Source organism: Littorina saxatilis, linkage group LG3 (genome assembly GCF_037325665.1).
Source record: "Littorina saxatilis isolate snail1 linkage group LG3, US_GU_Lsax_2.0, whole genome shotgun sequence".
Taxonomy (NCBI): Eukaryota; Metazoa; Mollusca; class Gastropoda; order Littorinimorpha; family Littorinidae; genus Littorina; species Littorina saxatilis.
Window position 1 is genome coordinate 45,462,512 of NC_090247.1, and position 22,261 is coordinate 45,484,772.

Genomic DNA, 22,261 nt, shown 5'->3' on the forward strand with positions numbered 1-22,261 from the left:
GATCCATTCCCAGTAACTCTTCCTTATCTTCTCCAGTGTTTTCAGCCGCGTTTATCTCCCTTCCTCCGTGCGGTGCGCCGGCTTTGCCGGCGTACACCCGGCATAGCCGGGTATTCGGCTCGACTTCTTCCCGGCGCAGCCGTACCCGGCGAAGCGGGTATTCATCTAGTATATATATGGCCTTAAGTCTGAAATGGTGTCCACAGCTGAAATAGCTGTGCAACCTTGGCTCTAACCTGATTTGTACATCAAAGAAAAATAAAATCCTTGTAAAGATTAATGAGACTTCTAAAGAAAAGTATGAAGTACACACCTAGAGAAACATTGTGTGCTCAGTTGTTGTTTTTAATGAAAATGTCGCCATTATCTGAAGTCAGCAGCACTACATTTTGGCCATTTTTTGTGACATGACCTTACAGCATATTGAAACATGGTCTACTCTGTCATATTTATGGGACAGAATGTCATGAATGACTTTTCACTGAGCCAGTAAAACTCAAATGTACCTTTGACAAAGCAAAGTTTTTGAATTTTGTCAGTGAGCCTGCAGAAAATGGGGAGACAAAATTTCACAGAAAGTTCATAACTATTTCCGTAAGACTTCATTTTTGTTCACTGATCAGCTCTAAATAATAATTAAAGATTGAAACCTGATATATTTTTGTAAAAAAGTATTTTACAGTATGTTTTGCAGAGGTATAAAACATAAAAAGGGTTGTTTGACTTGTTTTTGCATGTTCAAAAGTAGTTTGAAGTTTACGTGCAGATTTTCTTGTGAAAAAAGAGTTATGAACTTTCCAACCTTTTGCCTTATAAAAAGAGTAAATTGACTGGTTGGGGAACACCTAGCTTTGTAATGCATTTGGATCCACTAGCAGCAGTCACACTGAAAGTTTGCATCAAGTTCATTCATTGGTGTTTGAGTAATTGAGAAATAAAAAATTCTTGTGAGAAAGTTATGAACTTTCCTACTATCTCCACTGAGAGTGTTTTTTGTCCTTAAATGCTAGCCATGAAAGTTAAGGTTGTAGTGGAACAGCAATTTTGCATATAAAAGTACATTAGATTTAGATACTAAGCAATTTTTGTCACTAAAGTCAAGCAGTATGCTTTAGTTAGCCATTTTCTCTGTGTCTTGCGCACTATTTTTATGTGAGAGTTACTAACTCATGTCAAAACCCAAAATATATGTAAAATGACTATTTTCAGTTTCCAAATTACACTGTACCATGATTTTCATCACAAAAAGAATCTACTGGCTGCTGACTGTTTCTTTCTGAAGTACTTAGCCGTTTTGTCATGAAGTTCATAACTTCACATAACTCAAGCTCATTTTTCAAGGGCGTGTTTAAAATAATGCCTTGTTAATAGCAAAAGAGTACATTTGACTTTATCTGGACATTTTGTAAGAAGTTTTCTGAATATCAACCCTCAAAATTACATTTTGATAATTCCAGCATGAATCTGTGTTGACTGCACGGTGTACATAACTTCACATCAACTGACCCTCAGCCCCACGGTGTGAAGTTATGAACACATGCCATGAGTATGATTTATACACAATAATTAATTTACTACACTAAATCACTACCTCAAATGATGTGCTGCTCTTCTCCAGAGTAGGCTGTTACAGTTTGATGTCATTTTTATTTTAATTTACCAGCAGATTTTAGTACGTAGCTTTTCAGTTAAATAAATGATGTGAAGTTATGAACACACAGTCAGCTGACATAAACACTAACTAAATAATGATTTCGGTAACAGTTTTCATGACTGAGTTTGGTTAAGTAAATCATTAAGTAACAAAACCTTGTTTAGAATTATTTGCAAGAGACTTTAGTTAGTTATTTTAGTATAAATGTGTGATTGATGTGAAGTTATGAACTTTCACAAGTTTCAAACAATTTGTTTTATTTTGGCAATTAAAATCTGATTTTGTAATATAAGTGCAGCTTTAGCCTATACTATAACTCTGTGTTCTCAGTTTGTCATTGTTTTGGAAATATATTATACAGTAACTGTACTGGAGACCAACATAACAAAAATTCTTGTGAAGTTATGCGCACGCTCACATTTTATGATTTTTGTTATCGTTTGTTTTCACAAATGTTTTACTTTTATTACTTAGTTGTATGTTGATTACAAAGAGTAGCTGGAGAGAAAATAAGATGACATATGCACTTTCTTACTTTGGTTTGAATTAGCCATAGTTTGTGATGTCACGGTGTGAAGTTATGAACTCCTAGGACATTCTAAAAGTACTTTCAGTTTCTGCCAACTCTTTGAGTCAGACAAACATTTTGGTGTATTGAAATCCTTTTGATGGTACTTCTCAAGCACATTTTGCACAAAAACAGCAAAATTGTAGATTTAATGATAACTTATGCCAATATTTGCTGTGAAAAAATTGTGACAATATTAATTTCTATAAATAATACAGATAACCAAAAAATCTTCTCCACACTTCATCTTCAAAAATTACCTTCATGTTCCAGCTCACCTTTTTCAGATTAAAAAACAAAACAAATTGTTTCCTGCCTGTATAAATTAAATTTATTATACCAATAAAAGTAAATTATGTGAAGTTATGAACTTCCCATTAATGGAGTTCACATCTGCATCATGCGTGGCCAAAACAAGTTTAACTTGCTTGAAATGCAAAGTAATTTGCTGTAGCAATTTGCTCAGATGTCTAAAACAGACCCAATTACATGTAGCAACAATGATTTAACAAGTCTAAATTTTGTGACGGTGTGAAGTTATGAACTCCTGCAAACTTTTAAACCTGAATCTGTGAAGTGATCAAACATGAGTTTTCTTAAATCATAGCTGTTCCTTGCGTATTTATGCTCTAAAATACATCTCTATTTTCAAAACAAAGAAAATGTTCATTTTTAAAATTGATTTTGTATGTCACAAAAATGGACACCTATTCTGACTTTGGGCCATATATAGATATGTGTAATGGGATGAGATTCTCTCTGTCTGTCTGTCTGTCTGTTTTTCTCTCTCGATCTCTCTCTTTCGTTGTCTCTGATTCTTGGACTGGACAATGTTGTTTTATCGTCAGTCTGATTATCTGATGTGAGAGACTTCCGCAGTTTTACACCCTTTCCCTCAAGTACTGTCACTGCCAAGGCTATTTATCGCAAGTACCGTAACGTTTCCGTAACAGAAGTCATTAGTCACACTGCCCCTCTCCCATTTGTACTTTCTCTGGCATCATTATTTAAGACATTTGCAGGATGAGCGAAAAGTACTAATGCTCATGAATATATGCATGGCGTATTGATCTTTATTATTTTATTTTTTAAATACACCTTGTTCATAAGGGTTGACGAGAATAATAATGTACATTAGTTATGTAACGCTGAACGTGAGATGTCGACCGTGACCGAGAGGAAATTGTCCTGAGATTGGTCCGGTTGGTCTGGTTGTTTTGAGGAATAAACAAGAGTACATGTTTTTTGCGTATTTGACGCGTTTTAAAATCCGCCCACGCATTTTCCCGGCGCTTATGCGTAACGCGTACGCTAAACAACTTCTATTCAAAACGGCATGCTCAGCAGCACATCCCAATACTGAATCGGACTATAGCACGCGCGCGCGAGTTTAGAATCTCTAGTCTGTTCTGGATCAAACATAGCACAAGCGTGCGAGTTCAAATCTAAAGTCTGTTTTGGATTAAACAAAATGAGGTGACGTGCTCTCGGCATAAGAGTGTCGGACGCAAAGCAACGCCGGTCGGTTTTCTGAAACAGAACATACACCCAAAATGCACTGGGCGTGTGGCGCCAAATCTAGGCCGAGAGACGCTTTCAGTTCAAGCCTGACATGATTTAACTGTGTTATAGTGTGACGCAAAATCGGTTCTGCTTTACGCGTTTTTTTGCCGACATTGCGTAAGCCGTACGCAATTTGAAAAATCCTAGCGCGATCCCTGTACAATACTACAACTGCATACGTTATGGTGTTGAGTGAAGAATCCTCCCACATGATATGGTTTTCGCATAGGAGTTTAAGAGTTCTTCTCCATTTCGTGCTTAGAAACTGCCTGATAAGACCTTCTTAGGTCGAAAACCGGGTTGCGATCTTGGCAATATAACAAAATGGACCTCTTCAGGTTCAGCACTCTTTGGAAATGGAAGAATGCCCATTGCGCGCAGCGACACGTCTTCCTACCAGAAGACTTTGCCCAGGACATTCTTTCAATCAGTGTTGTGATCGGCTCCAAAAGGGTTTGATGTACCCAGTAGGCTGTCTGTGAAGAGTTCATTTCTTTCTAGATCTATTTCTAACTGTCAATTTTTTTTACCTTGACCATGTACATCCTTTCAATAATATTTTGGGTTAGTTACGAGGCAGTGCATGGCTGATAAGTGTACAGAATTCTGACACAGTTATACGAAGAGCTTCATTGCCTTTAACATGTGCATGGGTAGCATTTAAGTTTTATGTTGTCACCATCTACAACAAAGGAGCACATGTATTACAAAGCAAACTTGCTAAATGTTTGAGATAATGATGCTGTAGTGATATCTTAGGGCATTGGCATCATAATTCATATATGAAAGCAGTCACTTCACACTGGAAGTTTTGTTTCATTATTTGAAAATGATCACACTCCCCAATAGTTTTGAAGTGTCCTTTCCCTCCACAACCTCACCTCGCACATATATGCGTACACCCAGGTAACATGAAAGATTTATGACAAAGTGTGTCTACTGTCTGGTAGGTGATTTTGTTGACAGGGCAGGTGACATGGCAGATATATATTGGTGTCATTGTTTTTCCACCTGTTGGTTATTTTGAGAGTAGTGTGGCATGTCTCAGGTGTTTTGAAGGGCTTGCAATGATTGATTGGTGTGTATTATATATACAAGTGTTTTGCCCTCTTGAATACCCAAATACACAGTGAGTAAGCATAATTGTTACAAACTGAGAAAGGCTAGAAGGAATTTTTTTCTTCTTTACTCATGTAGAGGTAGTACAGACTTTCTGCAAAACATAACACCTGGTTGTAAAGAAATGCATGCTTGTGTCGATTCTGTGTGTAGCAGTCTTTTCAAAACAACCCTGTTTTAAACACTATTTAACTGATCTATGTTCACTTTTGTGATTATATATTAACGCTTTGTTTGATAATTTTGATGTAGAGGGGTGAATTTCATGCACAACTGTCTTTACCTGGTTGAAAAATTCGCATTTTAAAGATTTTTGTAGCATGTCAAAGTGACACTTTGGCCTGTGAACAGGACTTACTTCACCCCTACCTTGCATTACACATTTTATGAAGAGGTAAAAGCAGACACCATGCAATTAAAAAACGTGCACGTATCGAACAGACAGTAAAATATTCAACTTGAATCTGTTTTTTACTCCCCTGAGTAATCAGGAGAGTCTAACTCTAAGGAATGAGCAGTGTTAGGCCGGCTGGCTGTGCATGGACAAAAATTAACATTGAGGTTTTCTCTGATGGTTTTGAAGCTACAGCTATGTGGTAATAAAAGCAGACATACCTACTGTTCCGCAGGGCCCGGATTTTGATGAATTTGGAAATACGATTTTTGGCAGCTTGTTCCGGAATTTTGAAAGCAAGGTTAAAAAAAGTTTCATATACTGTGATTTATTGGTGTGCTCGATTGAAAGTGTCTTGGTAATCGCGGAATCATGGCAATCATAAGCATGAAAACGGAATCACGTGACGTGCCGACCAACCGGTTTGCCTCTCAATCGAGTGCCCTCCAAGCAAGACAAATGGCGTCCTGTTCAAAGCGGAAAGCCAATGTTTGTGATTCTGGTGAAATTTGTAGGGTTTCGAAAGAAAAGAGACGAGTGCAGGAGTTCAGATCGAAGTATGAAGAGGATTGGCCTTTCATCAAACCCGGGAAAAAAGGAGCGACTTTCGCCTTTTGTGATATTTGTGCCTGTGACATCGGCATCAGTTCTGGTGGAAACAATGATATCAAACTTTGTTTCCTTTTCTCAACTTTTATTTTTCCTTTCACAGTATCAGAAAATATTAGGGGTATAGTGAGAGGTTTTCCCAGCCAGATTTTATTGCAAATTCTTAACTCAGATGGCACCAAATAGCACCATTTTGCTTCTTTGGAGAGAAAAAATGTCGGGGGGGGGGGGGGGCGTGCCACTGGTCCCCCCTAGCATGTTCAGGTGCTTCGCATCCTCAATTAGGGCGTGTTGCGCCCTCATCCAGGGCGCCTTCAATTTTCATGTTCCTCTTTTCTTTATTTAGGGGTAGGCATGTCTGTAAAAGGGAGGGAGCCTTCTATTGGGGGGTTGAGAGTCTTCAAAAGGAAGGAGTCTTCTATTTGTGGGGGGGGGGGGGGGGGGTCCTCTGTAATTAGACATGACAAAGTTGAGTCTTATAAAGCATTTGCTTTTCTTGTTCCTTTTAATGTACTTTTTCTGGTTCATATTTTACAACAGTTTAAAAAACAAGGAAAAAATTACTTGCAACAGTTGGCGCGACCAGTACATGTGTGCATCTTGGATGTATTGTCCATTAACCTGAGGCAGGTCACCTTAAAATAACAGTGTGTCTCACTGGCCGGCCTACCAACTCTAATATAGCTCAGTTGGTAGCGCGCTGGATTTGTATTCAGTTGGCCGCTGTCAGCGTGAGTTCGATCCCAGGTTCGGCGGAAATTTATTTCAGAGTCAACTTTGTGTGCAGACTCTCTTCGGTGTCCGAACTCCCCCCCGTGTACACTACATTGGGTGTGCACGTTAAAGATCCCACGATTGACAAAAGGGTCTTTCCTGGCAAAATTGCTTTGGCACAGTTAATAAATGTCTACCTATACCCGTGTGACTTGGAATAATAGGCCGTGATATGCGCCGAAATGGCTGCAATTACTGGCCGTATAAAATTTCATCTCACACGGCATCACTGCTGAGCGCCTAGAATTGTACCCACGGAATATGCGCGATATAAGCCTCATTGATTGATTGATTGATTGAAATAAATCACTAACTGCTACAACTGTGTACTTGCAGGTTAAACACACCAAGGACATTTTTCCTGGATCAGACGGGAACCTGCTCCCAATGTGCATTAGCATCACGTCAGGTGTCTCCCGCATTTTTTTTGGACTTGCGTCAGACTGCAAGTGCCTTAGTCGCGTCCATATGCAGCAAGGAGCCTTCCTGTTGCTGGGCGTGACCACCATGTGCATTCCCTTTGCCGACAGTTTTGTGGCACTGGTAGTCATTTGCTTGGTGATGGGGTTGTGTGACGGCCTCTTCATCTGCCTGCTGGGGCCAATTGCCTTTGACATTGTGGGGGACAGCGGGGCTTCTCAGGCTCTGGGATTCCTCTTTGCCATGTTCTCCATTCCAATGACTGTCGGCCCTCCACTAGCTGGTAGGTTCTACACTCTTTTCAAATATAACTAGGTGCTCATTTTTGCAGTTCATGCACAACTTTTACGTTGTAATCACTCAGACGTTTGTTCAATGAGTAATTATGGAGTGTAAACAACAATGCAGTGGTTAGAGCATTTTAAGTTCATAGTTGCAACAGTTGTCTGTAATTCTGTTGAGAATGAGTAGACTGTGCTTCTGGTTTGCTGATATTTTGTGTGTACAGTTAATTAGTACCTGTCTGCTTCCTTTGCTTCTTTTTTATAGAGCATGTCTTTCTGCATTGCTTCCTTTCTTTTATAAGTATTTGGGGGGGAACTCAGGAGTCCTTGAGGAAACATGTGCAACATTGGTAGATTTCCAGCCACTGCTCATAAGAGTACATGTAGCATTCAGGTTGTTTTACCAACACTGTAAGCTTATCATGATTATGAAATTATTCTTGTCACCTGCAGTCTCTTGTTTTATTTATGTTCATGAAAGTTAACATGACTGTAAAAAATGCTTTCACTTTGAAAGTTAACTTGGATGTGTTTCGGTTTCCTGTGGCACATTACACAAACACGTCATAGCTTTCATACGTTCTTTGTCTGTTTTTATTTTCCCCAGGTTTGTCCTATGACTATCTGGGATCGTACAAGATAGCCTTTCATGCTGCGGGGGCTCCCCCTATCGTTGGTGCCATTCTCATGTTTTTGATTCCACGACATGATGAGGTCAGTGCTCACAACTATGGTCTCTTTAAAGACTCTTGTATTTCATCTGTCATCTAAAGGAAAGTACGCAAGGGTGCAAGGCATAAGGTTTGATTGATCTTGAATTTTTTTTTCCATTTCTTGAAAATTCTTTTAATTTTGGGGTCATTTAATTTTGTTCATTTTTTTTTATCTTGGCAGAGCGTGAAGTTCAGTGAGGACATTTAAATTCCTGGTTTTGATGTGACGAGAGTAAGAACATACTGCTAGCAGCAACAGTGGCACAAAAAAGAAGGAAGCAAACTAATGTGAATAAAACAAATTGCTCCAATTGGCAATCCTTTTGTCAAAAATAACGGAGAAAAGAGTGAGCAAGTGAGAGAATTTGTAGTGGCTAAGAAGGTGGAATATAGAAATTAAAGCTCACAATTACAAGGAAGATGTAAAAATTGATCTTCTAGAATTACAGTTATATAATTTAGATTCAGATTTTTGGAAGCTCATGTGAGAAATTATACTTGTCGACTCCATTCTGGGCCAAATCCACAGGGTAGTAATAGTGGATTTCTTTCATGTACAGGTCTGCATTTTCCTTTGAAGACTCTTATCCAACAGGAAATAATCAGTCAGACATCTCACTTATGGTTTTGTTGTTGCTGTTGCATTGACATGTGACTACATGTAGTCAATATGTATGCAAGACAACAGCATTGCCCGGTTCAAAAGTGTTGCTCAGCAACATTGACTTTTTGATCCATGGTGAATTCGATCATTCGCCCCCTTTCCAATTTCAATGAAGGAAAAGTTATTTTCTAGTTTCAGGTTAGAAGGAGGGGCAGTTTTGGATCAAGAAGCTTTGAAATTGAAGTCATTAATCAAGCTCCGGAACTGGTACATTGTACATGCATAGTATTTTGTGGAACATTGGTGAAATCACTGTTTGGACAGGCGTGTTGTGTTTTTAGAACAAAATTATGGTCACTTTTCAGTACCGTCTGTTATCTGAAAGCAGCAGGTCACTTGCACATTTTTCTATGCCAAAAAAAATCAACCTAATGTGCTTTGAAAAGACAATTAACAAACCCTTTTTCAAAAACAGCTCGTTCTAAAACAGTTTGTTGGGGCTTGAAATTGTGCTGACATCATATAACGCAAGTTCCATGTATTTAATCTGTTTCATGTCTGGCATGCTGATCTCAGCATGCTTAGACCATGATATTTGTCCAAGTTATGCTCTGTGTGCTTTTGCATACAGTTGACCTGACATGGGTCTTGACAATGCAGATTTGCAAGAGGCAGTGTCAAATGAAAAGTGTCCATATGTTTTGTAACCTGCAGTTGAGTTTAGAAAACCTGAGTTAAAAAAAGAAAGTGTGCACGATTGAGCATCCCTTCATTTGTATTTGCACCTTTGATTGTTTCTTTTGACTGCAGTGACTTCACATCACAACTTTTGTGTTGGGGTTGGGGTTTGTGAAAGATCTGATTTCCACCTCATATGCTTTTTATTTAGTTTAAAAAGGTTCCCAGGTAAGCTTGCGTGCTTACAAGCCTTTCACTGTGTTACTTTGAAGAAGAAGCTTTGATTTGATCCTTTGGTAGAATCTACTTTGATCTTTTATTTGGAGCAGCAACAGTGCTTGGTACCTAATATACTGAAAACACTGTTGCAGTCAGGCTATTTCTATTAGGTTAAAAACTGCCCTATTGCTGTTAGAACTTCCTGTACATGTATAAATGGTAAATTGTAATTGTGTAGTTATTTGCAAAAACAAAAATCTGTGTTTTGCAAATATTGCATATCCATAAGATAATGTTCTTCTGAAGTCACAAATGTAAACAATGAAATATTCTACATATCTTATTATTTGTTACACATTTAACCTTCATACTTGATAGTCATACAGTATGAATTCTTCCCAGGGTTTACATGCTTACTTCTTTAATGATCAAACTACAGTATAGAAAAAAATCATTTTGAAAATCAGGCTCTTGTAATCAACTTGAACAGTTTTGATCAGTATGCCTTTATCTTCTGGCCTTGATGTGTACCAGCAGTTTAGACCAATATTTCTTGTGAGGTGTGTTTAGCACGTGTGAGACCCTTTGGTACTTGAATGTTCCCCTTTATTTCAAAAACTGCATTTTTTGCTCTGTATTTCTCTTGTAATCGATTCAAGACAATCAGACAACTGATTTTGTGAGTGAAATAATGTTGGCGGCTTGGGTGCTAATTAGTCCTTCATAATGACTTCTAACAAACAACAGAGTTGCACTCATAAGTAAGTAAATAAGTATGGCCTCATAGCCAGCTATATCATTTTTTTTTTCAACAGTAAATTCCTTTCCAATGCATATTTCACACGATCAAACAACAGGTGTCCACCGAATTTCTTGTAACCTGGTGACCCAGTCATTCGTGAGGCTCGATAGAGGGAGGGGTTTGCTGTGAAATTTTAGTAGTCTTTGTCACCTAATTGATGTTCCTTAATGAACAAGAGGCGAAGCCTTCAAGGCTCACGTAAGAAATCGACAAACAGTAACACAAACTCAATCACTCCGTCACACACACACACAGTACACACACACAGTACACACACACACACACACACACACACACACACACACACACACACACACACACACACACACACACACACACACACACACACACACACACACACACACACAGAAAGAGCATAGGTGAAACTGTGCAAGAAAGCGAGACACTAGATCTAGATCTGTCTGTCTGCATGTAGCCTACTTACATGGACACGACTGCCAAATAGTCTCGGCCCGCTCAAAATAACAATCACCGAGACTTTCAGTAATTCCATCGCGTGACGTCTAACCCTCGTACGTCATAATGTGACGTCAATGTAATATGACGTCTTCAAATGTTAAAGTTTCTACCACAGACATACATACATACATACGCACGCACGCACGCACGCACGCACAGACAGACAAAAGTTAGCATCGCATAGGCTACACTTCGTGAGCCAAAAATTACTTCATTTGGAAAAAGGAAATTTGTCCGCTACCTAAAAATTGATTAATCCAAAAATACAAACTTCTGAACAAAAGTGTGAGTAAACAGATACCCCCCCCCCCCCCAAAAAAAAAAAGTACCAAGGTACCTCACATGATCTATATAATGATGATTTTAAGGCAAGAGGTGGCACAGAATTGTGCTCCAAAATTGTCTTGGGCGTGTTTTGGGTTCTCAGCATTTTTAGGTACTTTGAACATCACAAAAGCACTGTAGAATGTTCATTTTGTCAATTTCATCCTCTTTCTTGCAATAAAGTGATGCTTTTGAAAGTGAGTGAATGCTAAGAATCTGAAAAATTGCTGAAAATCGATGTTTTTAAGGCTGAGCAACAGACACTTTTCATTTATGTTTTTGTACTTCTTCGATGCAAACGTACTCGTCGGTAATTCCGTTTTATTGACGTTGTCAGCATTACCAATATCTAGTTGGTTTTTCCACCCAACCGCTAAAACAGGCAGATGTGCGTGTCACATGTGGATATTCCATATAATTATTTGAAAGAATTACCTTCAACCGTTGAAAGGGTATTCTTTGATTAGTCATTATCAACTTCTGTAGTCTCTGAAACTTGTGGAAGTATCTCTGCTCATGCATACACGTGTTATCCCGTTCAAAACAAATGAATGTGATATCGACCAAAAATTGCATGCACAAAAGACGATTTTTTGGAAGAGTAAGAGCTCCTGTATCTCGGACATGGTTTTTTACAATATCCAGATTATGTTCCACGCTTCTGATCGGCTGTATCCTGCGATTGAGACGAACAGCTAACTCTAATGTGTATGTTACGCAGCGCGTGCATAATATGATACCCTTTTCTTTTGAAAATCAGCGTTCACGAGTTCATCAGAGTTCAGAATTTGTGGCGGAAATGATCACTGGCAGGTATCACAACAAGATTTGATCGAGGTCACGTGGGTTTGGCTTAATTGAGGTCACATGGGTTTAGGAAAACACATGCTTCCAATGATCAGCAAGCAATCGTTGGCTATTCATGGCTCTGATGATTATATTTTCTAAAGAAAATGGTATCACATTTAGGTCATGCTGCATAGCAAACACATCATAGTTAGTTTTCGTCCCGATCGCAGGATACAGCCGATCGGAAGTGTGGAACATAATCCGGATGTTGTGAAAACCTTGTTCGAGGTACAGGGGTTGACAGCCCGTACGAAACGTTCTTATAAGAAATTGGACCCAATTTCATATAAGATTCTTATAAGAGTCTTGTATGACAATTTCATATATGTGGCTTATAGGTATTTTAAATGCAAATGAGGTAAATTCTTATAAGAAACTTATATGAATCATATATGAACCTATAACCTGAGCTCATATAGGTCTCTTATATGAATCTTATATTCTCTTATAAGAAAGCTATAGGTCTCTTATATGAAATGTTCATATATGAGACTTATAAGAATCTTATATGAAACCTACATCTCCCTTATAGGATTCTTATATGTCTCATATATGATATTTATATGTCTCATACTAGACACACGACCTTGACCTACATTTGTGTTTACAAGGGAAATAACACCTGCTTAACCCAATTTAACTGTCTTGACTTTGAATTATAATGAATCCAACTGCAAAATACCTTTTGGTTCAGTATATATACATATCTTTACTGAAGTTGTGTTTATTTTGAGGGCAAAAACAAACAGATCTCTAAATCACTGGTCACAAGAAGAGGAGTAAGACATGCATTGTCCTCTTCAAATCCAATACTTTGAAACTTGAAATTATGAACAAGAAACAACAAACAAGTTACAGCCACAAATAATTTTCTTGAATATGCACAGCTGTCACAGTTTCTTGTTGCTTGAACCAAAGTAGTGCTGGTAAACATGATTTGATCACCTGATGCAGAACCAGAACTGTAAAGTAAAACAAATAATGGAGGGAAATTCTGGATTTTGAATAAAAACACAAACCTGTCAGTGTCAAGCTGTTGGGTTGGTTGGGCTGCCAGCCACCCACAAACATCAGCATGACATAAACATTCTCTTCACATATTCATACATCAAGTCCAATTATTTCTGTAAGAACTTTGCATTTTAGTCCTGCTCTTTCACTGATTTTCTGCTAAACATCCTCACAGAGCTGCTGTCACAAAGATGGCCGTTCAGTCAGGGGGAGATAATGCTCAAGGCAAACCATCCACTTCCTGTTCATATATGAAACATATATGAAAGCCAGTATTGCCAGTAATTCAGCATTGTCCAATATTTTTTCTAAGTCCTGAATTCTCCTATGCAGAAACTAAGTGATGATTCATATAAGAGTCATATAAGATTCATATAAGAAACATATAAGAGAACTATAGGTTTCTGGAAGTGCAGGTTCTCATATATGATTCATATATGATTCTTATATGAATTGGGGTCTTTTTCATATAAGAGACTTATAAGAAACCTATTCCTACAACTGACATACATAGCTTTTTACTTGTCATATATGAAACTTATATGTTTCTTATAAGAAACTTATAGGTTTCTTATATGTCTCTTATATGTTCATATATGTTCATTTCGTACGGGAGAGTTATTTCCAGAAAACAGCTCATTCCCCCTCATTGCATACCTCTGAATCGGATCTGGCAATGAAATTGGAAACAAAAAAAGCTCTGTTGTTACCTAGAATAGCTACTGATGAGTTCATTATGACAAATTTGAAATCTGCAGCTTCAGAATTTTTTGGGTGATTAAGCTTGAGCGCGGAGTCACTTTATGGGACTTGTTTTTTTTTAATAAATCCATCATTAAAAAAAAAGTGTTGGTACTAGCTAGGTCTAAGAAATGAGCATGAATGTGTCATGTTATGCTTTTTTGCTTAAAGGTACATAAAAATATCCACACACAAATTTACAGCCACTTTCAATTTGTTGTGCCATGCACCTCTCCCCTTATTCACAGTTTGTTTTTTGTTTAGTTTCTGTTCAGCAGTTATTTTTTTGTGATGTGTGTGTTTTATTTTAAGTTATTGAGACATCACAGTGCGCTAAGAGATTTATAGAGCAAATCGAGAAAATATAATTATTTTCAAGATTTGCTCTATAAATCTCTTAGTGCACTGTGATTGTTTCAATAACGATATTGTCAGTAACGACAATAGATTAGAACGTTTGAAAAGGCACATTTTTAAGCCAGCGTTTGGATCAATCGTGGACAGGTTGAGTTAGATCTACTTTTGTGTGCGTGTCGGCTTTGCACATTTCGGGGGTATTGACGGTTTCATCGCCGACGATGCATTTTACGATTTGATTACCCTCTGTACCGTTTTATCGAGTAGCAACTAACAGTATGAGTTACAGTTGTACAAAATGTACCTGTTAGCATACAGTTTCACTTATGTATTAATTATTGGTATAAAAAACATGTACCGAAATGTTCTATGCTCCCAAAAAAATGAACGACCCCCAAGCAACTGAGTGGCGTCCCCTGATGTCAAACGACTCAAAGTGACACGTTCGTTCCCTCATTCGCAAACAAATAAAGTTGGCATGTTATTTCTCGCAATGCACCTGCATTCATCTGGGAGGTTGGTGCTTAGTGATTACATGGTAAGAATGTTTTGAAGCCTTCGCGTATTCTGTTTACATCGTAGTTGTCTTGAAATATGCGAAAACCGTTCATTTCAGTCCTGAACTGATAATGTCGTCTGCTACATATACAAATAGGACAGTCTATTGAATCAGTCAACTTCCAAATTAATGCTGCTTTGTCCAGCTCGAAATCTGTCAGAAAAAAACCCTTCTGCTTTTAGCCGCGGGAAATGTTAGGGTCAAGCAATCATTGTTTGGCAATGTAGAGACAATAAGCTACATGCCACTAACACAGCGGCTGAGAAGAATCTTCGCAAGTCGAAAGAAGAGGCCTAGACTCACTGTGGCACAGGCGCATGAAATCTGTCAGAAAAAACACTTCTGCTTTTAGCCGCGGGACATTTAGGGTCAAGCATCATTTGGTAATGTGGAGAAGATAAGCTACATGCCACTAACATGGAGGATGAGAAGAATCTTCTCAAATCAAAAGGGGCACAGCCTCGCTTTGGAAAAGGGCGGAAGAATACGCTCTCTGGAAAAGTTAGCGCTAACAGTTTTAAGTGTCATGTGACACCAGTACTTACTGACAATTATAATTATCATCAATCAAAAATTAAGGAGATTCTCTTAATGATAACCTGCTGCATTCATGTGTATTTTTTAAATTTCATTGTTATTAAGAGCATACAGTTACATTAGAAACTTACAGTCAGTTATTCAGTTAACTTTTTAATTTGCTTTAAGACTACACTTTCCATGAGTCATAACTAAAGACTGCATTTCTTCTGTAGAAGAAAGGGGGATAGTTTTGCATCTATGGGATGTCTTCATTTTGTATATATCTTATGCCAATGTATTGCTATTATGAACAACAAGAAATACAGCATACTTGTGTGTGTGCGTGTTGCAGCACCATCCACCTGTGACTGAAATTGAAGAGTTTGTCGGAGTGTCGTGTCCGGACATTTACAGCAGCCGCTTCAATGCCTCTGCAGGTTGGTGGATTAGCATTCTTGTGAAGATGATGATAATGGTACCGCACACTCTTTCATGTATTTAAATAAACACACATATGCACACATACACATAACAAACATGTTGAGTAATAAAAAGTTGAGGCATAAAAGGTTAAGGACATTTGGTCGAGAGTTGAAACATCGACAATTTGAAAAGGTTACGTTACCTTTCTACATATACACCAATTTATGTTGTTCCAATCTTTTTCAGTTATACAGTGGTACCTCTGTCTAACGACTTTGCAAATGTAACCAAAATTCGGTCGTTATGCAGAGGGGACGTAATATAGTTTTGGTTTGTTACGTTTATGTCCAGATCAGTGAATGATCAGGAATAACATGGGCGTTTTGCTTGATGCTTCCCGCAGTGTGATCATGGTTTTTTTTCCTCATGCAATTATGGTAATCAGTTTTCTATTAAATTAATTACCAACATATACAGTCATATTTGCTTGTTTAACCAAGCCCGGTAACTACTCGGCGGTGTACCTTTAAACAAAAAACAGTTACAGATTTCAAAATCATGTTCGTCGTCCATTTTAGCTTGACAGAAACATGAGCACAAACTTTGCAGATGTACATCGCAAAATTTCATGACGTCATATAATGTTTCGGTTTTGGGTAGCCAAAAGCCAGCCAACAAATTACTTTCATGACGGTTGTTTTACTTTGTGTCTGTATACAGTTGGAGTTGTTGCAAAGTTCTTTGCAGAATAAGGTACAGATCTGGCACATGAGCTTTATTTAGACAAAGTAAAGTAACTAGCAGAAATCGAAATGAAAACCCGTGGCTCTAGTTCAGTTTGTGTACGTGCACGGAAAAGATTTGGGCACGTTTTTGCTACTGTTTCGCGTACCGACTCAACTGGAGATGAAATTAAGTAAACCACATTTTGAAAAATGGCGTTATAAGTCCAATGATGGTTGGTCGTATGTCGTTACAGAGAGGGGGACACAAACATAGAGGTAAGAAATACGTCACAGAAAAAAATCTGTTGTAATATTGAGGGAGCCGTAAAATAGAGGGGCCGTTAAGGGAGGTATCGCTTTCAAAAAGATTGAGGGGTGCATTCTGAATATCAAAGGCATGCACGCGCGCACAAACACACACAGAAATCATGTCTAATGCTAAGATTGTTTAAACTCTGTGATATTTGTTTAATGTTTTGATGTGCATCTGTTGCACACAAAAATAACCTCAGGACACATGATGCCACACAAATCGGTGTGGACAAATATACTAGAGACAGACAGATACATGTATGTTAGCTGCTGATGCAGTGCCTTCTCATAGAAGATTCGCATCTTATGTGGATACATATATATGCGTTCTTGTAAATATTAAAAACGTTAACCAGTTGGCTACAAGATGTCTGGATACATACATATGTATGCGTTCTCATAATTATTTAAAATATTGATTAACCAGTTGGCTACAAAATGTCTGGATACACATATGACTAAGTGCCAAAAGGTGCTCACAGAACAGAAGACGACTTTGTTTTACAATAAAAATGTTTCTAAAAACGTGTGTCTGCTGAAAATTGGTGTGTGTGTGGATGAATGTGCGAAGAGATAGTGGACATAATTTCGTGTGTCTGACTTGAACGGTTTTGAAGTTATCTTTGTTTAAAGTCAAAAATAATGCCAAAACCGGCCATCTGAAAACGGACATCGTGATACCTCGTGTTTTGAATATGCCACAGAAAAATAACAAGAAGCACAAATGAATTGCATTTAGTTTGATTGAATGCCTGAAACATCGCTTTACAGACGAGACCAAACGTCAAATCTAAATCTCGAGAGAATTTTTTTTTTTCGATAACCGAATTTTAAGGTGTCGCACGCAAGATGTGTCGTCATCACGGCATACATTTTTCAATCGCAGATATTTACTAAATTTCTTTTTCAAAAATTCTGGAATTGATGTCGACACGTCAAGCGATAACGGTGTATCAAACTGCTGTCTTTCAAGTAATCCAGCAAAGACTGCAGAACTTTTGAATAGCATTTTTGAAAACGATTTGAAAATTTCGTCATATCTTGCGTGCGACAAAATGTTCGGTAATTAACGGTTATTTTCTTTTAAAAACAAAATTTACATGTACAAAGATCTACTTCATCTACGGAACCACGTGACACATTCTGTGTTCAAAATTTGTGAAGAAATCACGAACCACGAATGCGCTATCAAGTGTTGAAATTATGTCGTCAACATCTTTTCAGATCTTGCGTGCGACACCATCTTGCGTTCAACATAAAATGTCACTACCTTATCGAGTTTAATGGGTAAAACTAACTATTTGTTGTCTTAGTTTAATCTTCTTAATTAAAAGCGTAATAAAACCGAACTTCCAAGATGAATTTTAATTGAGATTAGCGAAAGTGCGGGCACGCAAGTCGACCTTAAAGTAAAAGAATGATAACACGAGCGTTTGTCGTGTTGTCTTGCGTGCAACACATTGTCCAAAAAGGAAAATGTATATTTTTCTCAGACGTTTTTTAAGTTGAAACCTTGAAACTTCACACACATTTGGGGTTTAATCGCCCCCATGCATGGTAAAAGTCTTGTTGACCCTTGTCAGATTTCAAGGTCACGGCTGGGTCACATGTGGTTCAGAAAACGGATGAAACATATTTTTTCAGAGATTTTTGAAGCTAGAACCTTCAAACTTCAAACAACGCTTTTGCTTAATGATTGTTCAACATGGAGAATTCAAGGTTGATCCTTGAGAAATGTGAAGGTCATAGCAGGGTCTCGTGTGGGTAAAAATGAGATTGTTCGGACACTGCATGTAGCATGGAACGACAAAACATAAGTCATGTCATATTTCAGATATCAGTACATTTACAAATGGACAACACCAGCAAACATGAACCAAGTCTGGTCGACCTTAGTCAAATGTCAAGGTCAAAGTGGCGTTATGGTTTGGGTAAAAAAAAAGGAAATTGTATTGAACTTCAATTTATATAAAACCAAAGTCTGGTTGATCTGTTTTAAGATTTAAGGTCAAATCTGTTATTTAAGGTCAAATCAAATAGAAATTTGTTGATGCTTAAATCTTTGAAACTTCCAACAGGTTTGAGGTTTGACAATTTCTGGACTTTGAAATCTGGTATGGTTGATCCTGGTAATATTAATTGGTCAAAACATCAAGATCAACAATTATAAAATAAGCACTTTCACCAATGTCAAGTGAGCAATAGCAGCAAACGTGAGTCTTATAAAGATTATCACTTTTTGTGTGACCTCAACTTGACCCCTCTGAATGCTCTCAATCATGGAAATTGACCACACTTTGATTATAACCAAACAACATCAAAACTTTGGAATGTGTGAAGTTTCAAAGGTGTTGCTTAAAAGGCGTTCGTGAAAATGACAATTGTATGTGTCTGACTTCAATGCGACCCCGCTGCGACCTTGACGTTTGATTTTATCAACCAGACTGTCATCATGTGTGAATGACTTCAAACACTATAAAACTAGTTGAAGAAATTGACAATTTTTCAAAGTTTAAGCCAGATGGCACTGCTGTGACCTTGAAATTTGACAAACATTAACCAGGTGGTCACCTTTTTTAGAAAATATCCTTAAAGGATCTTTAACCTTACTGTGACCTTGGAATTTGATGAGGTTTAATTTAACTTGCGTAGTGTGCCAAGTCTCAAGGCCCTAGCTTCAAAAACATATGAGAAAACCTCATTGAAAAATGTATATGTTTGACCTCAACGCGACCCTGCTGTGACCTTGACTTTTTCAACCAGACTTTAATCGTGTGTGAACATCATACACTAGAACTGTGTGTATTTTCAAAGCTCGTGCTATAAACGCGCTGAATAAATTGAAAATATTCCACATTTGGACCAGATGTGACCCCGCTGTGACCTTGAACTTTGACAAAGATTAACCAGCAGGTCACTTTTAATGAGGTTTTATAAAAATGCTGAAAGTATGTGAAGTATGTAAAGTCTAACTGATCTAGTATTAAAACATGTAAGACGTGACAACGACAATTTTCCAGTTTGCAAAGGAAATTTAACCTCGCTGTGACCTTGAAATTCAATGTTGTTTAATGTGATGTGCACCATACCTGGAGGTCATTATACTTTGGTTGTGTGCCAAGTTTCAAAGCCCTAGCTTTAAAAACGTGCGAGATAACCTTAATGCTATGACTCAGTGCCGTTTTGAATGATATAACGAACAAAATTATCGTTATTTGTAAAATCATTTGGGTAAATTTATCTTTTCTTTTCGTAATTGGGTTCCAGCATCTGTTGTCTTAACAAAAATCACAATATCAGTCGTGTTTGTCAACTTTTATTTTTTAGCCCCTTTGTCCGCTTTTCGTGCGCACCTTTTGGCACTTAGTCATATATGCATTCTTGTTATGATTTAAAATGATAATAAGTTGGCTACAAGATGTCTAGATGTCAGGATACATAAATGCATTCTAGTAAATATTTAAAACATTAACCAGTTGGCTTCCCGCAGTGGGGCACTGCGGTTATGAAATTAAAGGCCCCTCCTGTTTTTGGAACCGCAGGAGCTTTCTAGTTTGCTGTTAGGTAGATTTTTGGTTCCTCTTTCCTGTCATGCTCTCTTTTTCTTCATGAATTCTTTTCTTTTTTCTGCCTTCTTGCTCATTCACCTGTATTTTTTTCCAAAAAATCTCTTCTCTTGCCGCTTGTCTCGCGATTCATGTATAGTTTAATCTGTTAGTGTTCTGATGTAAGCCCAGCAGTAGATAGGTTAAGCCTATTTTAACATACTGGAAACTGGTAATCTTCCAGTAGGTATTAATTTAGTTTTACTAAAGCCTGCTGGGACACAAGTAATGGGTTAGTGCATTTGTAAACAGGAATCGCTTGACAAGTGGCCCCCTTCATCCCCCCCTTCCTCGTCCTGATATGGCTCTACGTAGTCGGCTGGACGTTAAGCAACAAATAAACAAACAAACAAACAAACAAACAAACAAACCAGTTGGCTACAATATGTCTAGTAGCTTTTTTATACGACACATGTCCTCAAAGTTCCTCCTACAAAAATGCTGTGTGTGTACCATGACTCTGGTTGACTTGATATCCTCTTAAATTTCATGGTATCTTTTATAGCTCAACTGATATTAAACACAAATTTGGTCCCAACAAAATGTGGAGCATAATGAAATATGATTTTTTTTAAATTGATCATCCTGCATGTGAGACAAAGTGCGTAGTGTTGAAGAGGAAAAGTGTATGGTTTCAGAAATGAACAATGAACTGACAATGTGACAGCACGTCTGTCATGGGGTTGAATACTTTACCATCATTGTAACAGTGAGTGTGCGTACATCAGATAACAGTAAGCCCAGTGGCACACCCCACATCAGCACTCTAGATACCTGGGAGCTGATAACAACTTTTGACACTTTATGGCTGTAAAGGTTTATCAGTTACAGTGGTCTTATTTAATGAACTCTAAAAGGCATAGTCCTTTCCATAAACACAGTTCTGTTACGGTGGTCTTATTTAATGAACTCTAAAAGGCATAGTCCTTTCCATAAACACAGTTCTGTTACAGTGGTCTTATTTAATGAACTCTAAAAGGCATAGTCCTTTCCATAAACACAGTTCTGTTACAGTGGTCTTATTTAATGAATAAAAGGCATAGTCCTTTCCATAAACACAGTTCTGTTTCAGTGGTCTTATTTAATGAATAAAAGGCATAGTCCTTTCCATAAACACAGTTCTGTTTCAGTGGTCTTATTTAATGAATAAAAGGCATAGTCCTTTCCATAAACACAGTTCTGTTTCAGTGGTCTTATTTAATGAATAAAAGGCATAGTCCTTTCCATAAACACAGTTCTGTTTCAGTGGTCTTATTTAATGAATAAAAGGCATAGTCCTTTCCATAAACACAGTTCTGTTTCAGTGGTCTTATTTAATGAATAAAAGGCATAGTCCTTTCCATAAACACAGTTCTGTTACAGTTGTCTTATTTATGTCGCGACACCACTCTCGCATATTTACACATATACGCACAACTTCCATCCTCATACCGCACCATCTAAAACTTCACCCTGGTAGTAACATTTCCAACATTTATTGAGCTGGTATATACACATGTGTATCCACACATCCACAAACTCCCCTGACTGGGGTACAAAATTCCACTAGCAACAAACTTGCTGCTGTACATTCCTCTTTAAGCACAAAACCCTGACCAGGGTAAAAGTCTATCCATGCACAATCAAACATTTAGCTGTTCTGAGACACTATTCCTCAGCCACAATTACATAAGTTCAAAACAAACATATTGTTGTTCAATCAGGTTAATACTTTTTGGCATAATCGGGCGCAGAGTGGGGAGATAGACATAACCACAGGCAGCAATTATCCACTTTTTTAAACACAAAATTTAGAAATGCACCCCCTCCGCTTCTCTGTATCCAATTGCCCTCATCTGTACCAGCAAATCAGCAGGCCCCTGGCTGACGTCTCAGCTCTGTTTTGCCCATTACGTACTATACTTGCAGAAGTAATCTGGTGGAGTCCACCAACCAAATCACTCTGTTTAGCACGC

General features: G+C 37.9%; 1 protein-coding gene across 2 annotated transcripts in view; it reads left to right on the top strand.

The window, feature by feature from the left end:
• The window catches only part of LOC138960790 (monocarboxylate transporter 10-like), a 46,070-nt gene that overhangs the window by 8,226 nt on the left and 15,583 nt on the right, over positions 1 to 22,261 (top strand). For both annotated transcript variants that reach the window (XR_011454062.1, XM_070332441.1), the window contains exons 4-6: positions 7,018 to 7,384; positions 7,993 to 8,099; positions 15,594 to 15,678. Coding sequence is in view for 1 of the 2 variants with exons in the window: in XM_070332441.1 (XP_070188542.1) it covers positions 7,018 to 7,384; positions 7,993 to 8,099; positions 15,594 to 15,678 (559 nt within the window). In the remaining variant the exon portion in view is untranslated. The remainder of the gene's footprint in view (positions 1 to 7,017; positions 7,385 to 7,992; positions 8,100 to 15,593; positions 15,679 to 22,261) is intronic.